Source organism: Telopea speciosissima, chromosome 10 (genome assembly GCF_018873765.1).
Source record: "Telopea speciosissima isolate NSW1024214 ecotype Mountain lineage chromosome 10, Tspe_v1, whole genome shotgun sequence".
NCBI lineage: Eukaryota > Viridiplantae > Streptophyta > Magnoliopsida > Proteales > Proteaceae > Telopea > Telopea speciosissima.
In genome coordinates this window covers 55,015,963-55,025,611 of record NC_057925.1, presented here as the reverse complement: position 1 = coordinate 55,025,611, position 9,649 = coordinate 55,015,963, and the positions used below count along the sequence as shown (strand labels likewise).

At 42.2% G+C, this 9,649-nt stretch overlaps 1 protein-coding gene across 1 annotated transcript; it reads right to left on the bottom strand.

The window, feature by feature from the left end:
- Positions 1-6,328: 6,328 nt before the first annotated feature.
- LOC122643760 (antimicrobial peptides-like) lies at positions 6,329-7,885 on the bottom strand. Its single transcript, XM_043837344.1, has one exon. The coding sequence runs from the start codon at positions 7,883-7,885 to the stop codon at positions 6,329-6,331; it is 1,557 nt and encodes a 518-aa protein (XP_043693279.1).
- Between the last annotated feature and the right edge of the window lie 1,764 nt (positions 7,886-9,649).

Here is a 9,649-nt window from a genome sequence, read left to right as displayed (position 1 = left end):
TTACATATTGGATTTACCCAGTGGCAAGATGAGTCGTAGGTCGCAGGTGATTGGTGCATGGGTATCAAAATTTAATGTCTATAAGCTGTCCTACACATTGGATACTTGGGAGTTCCTTCAGTTGTTTCGTTGCATTGGATCGTCATCTATTATTTGTGTAAACATTCCACTTGATGTGGCTTTTCACATATTTTCTATAATGCGTGGGTTTAATAAAATCTCATTATTTGATTGTCTAGTGGTTCTAAATCATTGCGTTTTTGTTTTGTTTTTTTGTGTGCTTAATCTATGATCCTTTTGTTGAATCTATTTCTGGTGTAGTTCATCTTTCCATGTTTTCTTTGCTGAATCTATTATCGTTTTTTTTTTTTTTTCCATTTCTGAATCGCTGCAACGTAATTAGGATGCAACGCTCTTATCTCCAGGCAGTTAATGGGTTTCTAATGTAATAAATTATAAAGAGCGCGCGGCTCCCATTTCCATCGTCCTGCCTCTGCAACTGCAAAACACAGCTTCATTGCCATATAGGAGCTCATGGGTCTTGAACTTGTTAGCCGGCGTTTGCGTCGCCAGGTTAGTTGCCAGACCAGCAGACCTACTTGATGAGATTTTTTATTTTTAGTCGAATGGTAGGCTGCCTTCGTGTGATTAATGTAGTATGCAACCAAAGAAAAGCATGAGAGGAAGGCATAGTGCACTGAAATTAAACCGTAACCTCCATTTGTTTATTTCATCAAAAACGAAGAGCTATCGAAAGCTCTTCTACATTATTTATTATATAAACGCAGGCTTGATGGTTCACTTGCTACTTGCGTGGTTACCTGCTTCTACCTCATCATGTCGTTGATGTTGCTGCTCTTCATGTCTCTCCTCACAGTGTCGTTGGCATTGTTGTTGCTGACGTGGGTCTCTCTCGTGCTGTTGGCAACGTCGCTTACATTGCTGGTATTCTCTACGAGGATCTCGATGCTCATCTGATCTCTCCTCACAGTGTTGTTGGCATTGTTGTTGCTGACGTGGGTCTCTCTCCTTCTGCTGACAGCGCCTTTGACATTGCTGGTATTGCCTTCGAAGACCACGCTGGTTATCTCCCTCGTTCTGACCCCACGCCTCAGATCTCTCCTCGCAGTGTCTCGTGCACTGTTGTTGCTGGTGTGGGTCTCTCTCCTGTTGCTGGCAGCGCCTTTGGCATTGCTGGTATTGTGTGCGAGGATCGCGTTGGTTATCTTCATCTTCATCTTGACCCCATTCCTCAGATCTCTCCTCGCATCGTCTTCGACACTGTTGTTTTTGCCTTGGATCTCTCTCCTGCTGTTGGCAGCGCCTCTGGCATTGTTGGTATTGTCTTTGAGGATCACGTTGGTTATCTACCTTGTTTTGACCCCACTCCTCAGATCTCTCCTCGCATCGTCTCTGACACTGTTGTTGCTGCCTTGGATCTCTCTCCTGTTGTTGGCAGCGCCTCTGGCATTGCTGGTATTGTCTTTGAGGATCATGTTGGTTATCTACCTTGTTTTGACCCCACTCCTCAGATCTCTCTTCGCATCGTCTTTGACACTGTTGTTGCTGCCTTGGATATGTCTCCTGCTGTTGGCAGCGCCTCTGGCATTGCTGGTATTGTCTTTGAGGATCATGTTGGTTATCTACCTTGTTTTGACCCCGCTCCTCAGATCTCTCTTCGCATCGTCTCTGACACTGTTGTTGCTGCATTGGGTCTCTCTCTTGCTGTTGGCAGCGCCTCTGGCATTGCTGGTATTGTCTTCGGAGATCGCGCTGATTATCTTCATCCTCATTCCGACCCGACTCCTCGTATCTCTCCTTGCAGCGTCTCTTGCATTGTTGTTGTTGGCGTGGATCTCTCTCCTGCTGCTGGCAACGCCTCTGACATTGTTGGTATTGTCTTTGTGGATCGCTCTGGTTAGCTTCATCCTCATCCCATCCCCACTCCTCGGATCTCTCCTCGCAGCGTCTCTGACACTGTTGTTGCTGCCTTGGGCCTCTTTCCTGTTGTTGGCAGCGCCTCTGACATTGCCGGGATTGTCTTCGTGGATTGCGCTGGTTATCTTCATCCTCGTCCCAACCCCACCTCTCAGATCTCTCCTCGCAGTGTCTTCGGCATTGTTGCTTCTGGCGTGGATCATGATCCTGTTGCTGGCAGCGCCTCTCACACTGTTGGTACTCTCTCCGTGGATCACGCTGGTTGTCGAGCTCCTCATTGTGCCCTCGCTCTTCGCAACGGCGTTGGCAGTGTTGTTGCTGGCGAGGGTCTCGCTCTTGCTGCTGGCAACGGTGTTGACATTCTTGATATTCTCTCCTTGGGTCACGCTGGTTATCTTCCTTAATTTCAACTTCAGCGAGAGACAATGTAGTAGAGAGAAGGAAGAGGGAAAGGAGGAAGAGAAGGGAACATAACTTTGTTGCTTTGATCATCACCATGTTCATAACGCAGGAGGCTTCGCTGGGTGAAGAGAATGGGTGAGGGTGTGGCTCTATTTATAATGCCTCACTCGATCCGTCCTTACATCTAACGTGAACATTTGGCAGTTTCATATTTACATGCAGTTCAACGAAAGTCGGAATTCACGTGCATGTGTTTCTTACATCTTACACGACCGAGTCGCCTCATCCAGAAGAACCCGTCACAAGGCATCAACTACTGGATAGGGGATTTCAGAGCAACAGATGCCATATGAGAATCCCTACCAGCACGTGGTCGAGTTTCTTTGTTCCTATTTTAAGAGATGATTGAGGAGGTACGTAGGAGGTTTTCCTGTCATGCATGGTGGCTACGTTGGTGAGAAGAAGACAACGTACGTGAGACGTACAGTCATCAATGTGTATTCTCCAACGTAAGGTTAGTATATATACAAGATATTTACAAAAATGTCATTATATATTAAATGACGTAATAGACATGACAAAAATACATGAATAATTACTTAAATGCATGCGTAGCATGGAAATACATGAAAAAGTATCAAAATCATGAAAATAAGAAAAAAAAAAACCCTTAGAAAATTCAGACACAAAATAGAAGGAGCAATTATCAAAACACCCTTAATATGTATATACCAATATGGCAATAAACAAACCTCTAAATATACATATATACTGATACAACAGGATGTACTATGATAAAACATGATTATGCACCTTCGACCTTAAAGATCAACAATAAACTATTACTTTTTATTTTCTTTTGATGATGCTTGAATTATAAATCATCCGCATCTTCACGGAGAATTCAATTTCACCGGATTTATATCGGAGAAAGCGGGGCAATCGTTACTCCATTCGTGCAGGTCACTACTTATGCAACAAGGAATTTCGCTACCTTAGGACAGTTAGAGTTACTGCCACCGTTTACTGGGGCTTCCATTCAAAGCTTATAACACTTCTCCTTTTGACCTTCCATTGCATACAAAAAGATAAAAATAAGGCCTCAATTTCTAAAAAAGAAAAAAAATGACGTAATAATGAAAAAAAATAATACATGCAAAAATACTAAATAATTTAAGGGGAAGAGATCGTTGTTGGGGCATGTAGTTCATGCACCAGCATAGGGGCCAATGAGAGTGCACGTCGGGGTATCAATATAGATGTCATTTTTATTTCATGGGGGTGCAGGCAGTACTTTCGTATGGTTCTGTGTTTGGATGCAGGAGCCATGCAACCATGTAATCTTCTTTTTCCCATAATTTAATCCTAAAAATTCCGTGAACGTTACTTAAAATATAAAATTAACTAGATGAACAGTAATATGAAGAACACTCCATAAAATAAAATGCATTGAGTAAACAACTCTGTTTACTGGAAATCTCTTTGTTTTGGGAGTTCTTGTTAAACTTCTTGGGACTTGGTGAATGTAACAAATGTTTGACTCTGGCATGTCCATTTGATTTCCCCGATTTTATGATTGGATTGAAAAGCTCAAGTTGGGCATTTATATCCTTGATTGATTGCTGCTTTCTCAAAATTTTATGGTATTTGTTCTAACTCAGTGGCTGAAATGAGAGCCCTTTTGGATAGGTTGCAGTTTTGCGCCAGTTTGGGTTTATACGGTTTTTTTGTCAGCTCGGATTCAGCTTCGATTGTACGCTTCGTCACACAAAAAAAATGCAATCTGTGGAGTTGTTGGTTTTGGTTCTAGGAGGTCCTCACTCTTTGTGACTCTCTTGGTGTTTACATTCACTTCGCTTATCGTGAAAGCAATCGTGTTGCGGATTTCTTGGCAAATTTAGCTTGTGACACTTTGGTTGATTCTTCTTTCTACGATACTCAAAGTATCCCATAGGATTATCGCTGGATTGTTAGCTAGGAGGACAAAGTTGGTTTACCAGTTTTCAGAATGTAATTAATTTTGTCGGGCGGGTTTTCTTCCTTTGGTGTGTGAGAGAGCGAGGCTCTTTGGGTTGGGGTAAAGCGGGTTATGTCCCCACTTGTAATTTTCACTATTTTATTGTTTCTTAATAAATTTTCAGGGGCCAGCCCGGGTCCTAGGTAATATTCAGGTTTAAAAAAAAAAAAAACTATGGATTTGGCTCCTCTAGGTTGGGCAGCTAGCCAACCTGCCATTGTGCGGCCCACATACAGGCAGTGGCAAAATGACGACCCTACCCACTGCCCGAGCACCCGGCCCAGGTTGGTCCACACCTTGCCTGTGTGAGGCTGCACAATGGCAGGTCAGCTACCTGGCCGTAGAGGATTCTGATCCGCAAGGTATAGGTAAGTCTGAAAGTGGCTCTATTCACAATCTCTTTCTTGCCTTTGTCCGATTCCTTACGATTTTTGGTTAGATCATACTATTCTTGTGCCTCCTAAATTGAATTTTGGGGCATGATAGAACATGATGAACAAGGTGTCATGGTGATAAAATAAGGTATGATTTGGTATGATTTATATTTCAATTTCAGGGGGTGATTTCTATTTCAGAAATTATTTGGTTTGATTTTTGCATATTTTCAATGGAATAGAAATCAAGTGGAATAGAAATTCTGAAATAGCAGAGGAGATGTTTCAGAATTTTTATTTCATTTGATTACACTCTTGCTCTTTAATGAGCACATGGTCAGTCCAATGGGCAAAGAAGTAATTTCATGTTAAAAATAAAATACCACCCATCTTCTTATCCTAATGGTCTAACCACCACCAACCCACCGCCCCCATTGCCACCACCACCACTTTCGTCCCAAAGAAATATAGAGAATCTATTCTCAGAAATTGAACTACCAAATGGATACAACCAAAACAATTTTAATTTTTTGATAAAAAATCTATTTGTTGACTATTTAATAAAATCAATCCAAAATTGAAATAAAAATCATGCCAAATCCGGTACGTAGGCTAAAATGGTTTTGCAAGAATAGGCTAAGGCTCAAATTAACGACTAACATGTCTGAGGATTTTGAGATCATATTGGAAAGATGGCAACCGAAGATGGGTTCCCTTTGTGGGTTTAATGAAATGAGATCTCCTCCTAATTAAACTTCTTAATTGCCTAGTGGAAAGGTATAAAATGTAGGAAAGCTCAAGATTCTTTCATTATCAAGACTTCAACACATAATTAAGTTTATGATGATATATAAGGGATGAATGGATATGACGAGAGGAATAAACAACTCTATCCAATTTTGGTTCTCTTATATATATATATACTTGGTCTTCATCTTATGATCTCTTCTTCTTACCAGATGTCCTCTTAGATTTCTCAATGATCGTGCTTCTAGAAGGTTTTTCTTATGAAAAGAATCATTATAAGAAAGGAGAAATACTTTGTTCATATTTCTTTAGAAATTTTCTCAATCTTTTTAAGAAGAAAAAGAAAACAAGAAAACCCTAAAAAGACTCTGATGACTCAAATAATTGACTACTAAAGAAGTTGTAACACTCTAGTACCTCGTGACCCACTTCGATCAATTCCATAATTTATTTTTTTTTATCACAAAAGTAACAATTAAGTACTTGTGTGTAGTTCAGTGTGAAGCGCTATATCTCCAAACAGTTAAATGGGTTTCTAATGTAATAAATTATAAAGAGCAGCTCTCATTCATCTCATGGAGTTCTCTTCCCATTGTTCTTTTCCTCTACAAGAAGAGCTATCGAAAGCCTAGTTGCTAGAAGTCCTTAAGATTATGGTTTTTTGGTGGAATGGTAAGCTTCCTTCCTTTGTGATTTATGTTGTATGCAATAAGAGAAACATAGGAGGGTGGGAAATGTAATGAAATTAAGCTGCAAACTTTCGCTGGTTTATTTCATCAAAAAAGAAAAGAAAAAAGAGCTATCTAAAGCTCTTCTTCTTTATTTATTACATACTCGCGGGCTTGATGGATCACTTGCTCGACTGGACTTCATTTGTCTCCTCACGCTGATTGTCCTCATTGTACCCTCTGCCCTCTTCTGATCTCTCTTGGCAGCGTTGTTGACACTGATGTTGTTGATGAGGGTCTCTCTCCTGCTCCCAGCAACGCCTATAACATTGTTGTTGGTACTCTCCCCTAGGACCACGCTGGTTATCTTTGTCCTCGTTCTGACCCCACTCCTCAGATCTCTCCTGGCAACGTTTCATACATTGTTGTCGCTGGGCTGGGTCACTCTCCTGTCGTAGGCAGCGCATCTGGCATCGTCGGGTTCCTCTACGATGATCGTGCTGGTTATCTTCGTCCTCGTTCTGATCCCACTCCTCAGATCTCTCTTGGCAACGTCTCATACACAGTTGTCGCTGGGCTGGGTCAAGCTCCTGTCGTAGGCAGCGCCTCTGGCATTGAAGGGCTGGTCTGCGCGGATTGAGCTGGTTATCTTCGTCCTCGTTCTGATCCCACTCCTCAGATCTCTCCTGGCAATGTCTCATACATTGTTGTCGTTGGGCTGGGTCACTCTCCTGTCGTAGGCAGCGCATCTGGCATCGTCCGGTTAGTCTGCGAGGATCGTGCTGGTTATCTTCGTCCTCGTTCTGATCCAACTCATCAGATCTCTCCTCGCAACGTCTCATACACTGTTGTCGCTGGGTTGGGTCACGCTCCTGTCGTAGGCAGCGCCTCTGGCATGGTCGGGGTGGTATGCGAGGATTGAGCTGGTTATCTTCGTCCTCGTTCTGATCCAACCCATCAGATCTCTCCTCGCAAAGTCTCATACATTGTTGTCGCTGGGCTGGGTCACGCCCCTGTCGTAGGCAGCGCCTCTGGCATGGTCGGGCTGGTCTGCGAGGATTGAGCTGGTTATCTTTGTCCTCGTTCTGATCCAACTCATCAGATCTCTCCTCGCAACGTCTCATACATTGTTGTCGCTGGGCTGGGTCACGCTCCTGTCGTAGGCAGTGCCTCTGGCATCGTCGGGTTCCTCTGCGATGATCGTGCTGGTTATCTTCATCCTCGTTCTGATCCAACTCATCAGATCTCTCCTCGCAACGTCTCATACACTGTTGTCGCTGGGCTGGGTCACTCTCCTGTTGTAGGCAGCGCATCTGGCATCGTCGGGTTCCTCTGCGATGATCGTGCTGGTTATCTTCGTCCTCCTTCTGATCCCACTCCTCAGATCTCTCCTGGCAATGTCTCATGCACTGTTGTCGCTGGGCTGGGTCACTCTCCTGTCGTAGGCAGCGCATCTGGCATCGTCGGGTTCCTCTGCGGTGATCATACTGGTTATCTTCGTCCTCGTTCTGACCCCATTCCTCAGATCTCTCCTCGCAACGTCTCATACACTGTTGTCGTTGGGCTGGGTCACTCTCCTGTCGTAGGCAGTGCATCCGGCATCGTCCGGTTAGTCTGCGAGGATCGTGCTGATTTTCTTCTTGATTAATTTCAACTTCAGCGAGAGATAAGGTAGTAGAGAGAAGGAAGAGGGAAAGGAGGAAGAGAAGGGAACATAGCTTTGTTACTTTGATCGCCATGTTGATAACAAAGGATGCAATTGGCTGGGTGAAGAGAACAGGTGAGGCTGTCGCTCTATTTATAATACCAAACTGATCATGCTTGGTGTGCTATCATTCTTACATCTGACGTGAACATTTGGCAGCTTCATATTACATATTACATGCAGGTCGACTAATATTGGAATTTACGTGTTTATCTTACACGACCGTGTCGCCTCATCCAGAAGAACCCGTCACTTGGCATCAACTACGGAATAGAACAAACAACAACAGGTGATCAACGATGACGAGCTGCCACATCCGAATCCAGATTCGATCTCTACCAACACGTGCTGTAACTCATTTCTTGAGAAAGGAGGTTTTCCTTGTCATGGTTTGCTACGCAAGTGACAACAAAACGACGTATGTGGGAGTAATTACGATGTGGGGATGAAGGGGACAGGATTTATACTTCGGTCTCTACCTAAGACTTGCGAACCCAAAACGACTACTATCTAGAAAGCTAAAGATGTAACAACTCTTAATTTCCATGGCGGAGTTGATCAAGTTCATCATTAAACAAAAGATGATGAAACTAGACCTAAAAAGAATATTATAGCCTCAAAAGCTTTATTTCTTAGTAATAAATTTGATAAGGGTGTAATCGGGCGGTTCGGTTTGGTTCTGTTCGATTTTTTGGTTTTGCTGTGAGTTTCAAGGAAATTGAAACCAAACCGATAAGGACTTTTTGGTTTAAACTCGGTTTGGACTCGGGTTCGGTTTGTTTTTAAAATCGAGTATAGATTTGTTTTGAATAGGGATTAGGTATGGCTTTTAGGGTTTGAGGGTCGGTTTCAGTGTTTGGTTCGATTTGGGTTCGATCACATTGGTCGGGCCAAACAGTATCCTGTCAGTTTAGTTCGAACCGAAATTAAGTGGTCCTCTAGCCAGTAAACTGAATCCGAATCGATAAGGCCTTCGATTTAAGTTTTGACACCCTTAGAACGTGATAATGATGCTGACTTAACTCTATTGACAAGACAATTCATAAAATTCCTCAAGATGAAAAGAAATAAGATGCAAGAAAATAATGGTGAAGTCTGGCCTTTGTGCAACGGGGTAAAGGTTCATTGTGATCAAGTGGTCATGAGCTCGAATCTGAAAACAATCTTTTTACAAAAGAAGGGGTAAGATTGCATATAGTAAATGTACACATTGCCAATGATTGAGTTCATCCGAAGAGGACTCGAACAGAGAAAATTGTAATATTTGCTTCATGCATTTAGATTTTGATGATGAGACCGAGCACATAATGACATTAGTTATTTACATAAATGGTATAAAAAGTCTTTTAATATTATTTGCCATATTTTTTTGGTGAAATGGGGCACATTAAGTATTATTTTACTCCCAAGATTAACCATAGTGGACACAAAATGAAATAGGTATCAAAGAAGAGCAGCAAGTGTTTATTTACAGGTATCCTTCCTCCTATGGTTAAATCGAATACAACGAAAGACAAAGCTATCTTAGCCTCCATATGTAACACGTGGAGTAAATAGCAAAAAAGAAGAGTTGCAAAAACTTTGTGCCCGCTTGATTAACTTACGGGTGTTTTTATTTTGGTTATGTGCTGAAAAACAGTAAAATAGTTTTTTCATTTTCTGTGATGAGAAACCGTTTTTGATCCGCTTGATAAACCCATTCTTGGAAACAAGCAAAACCCTTTTTAAAAAAAAAATTAAATTAACAAAAGGATATGTTTGGCACACTTTTCCAATTTTACAAAAGCGCATAGTGAAC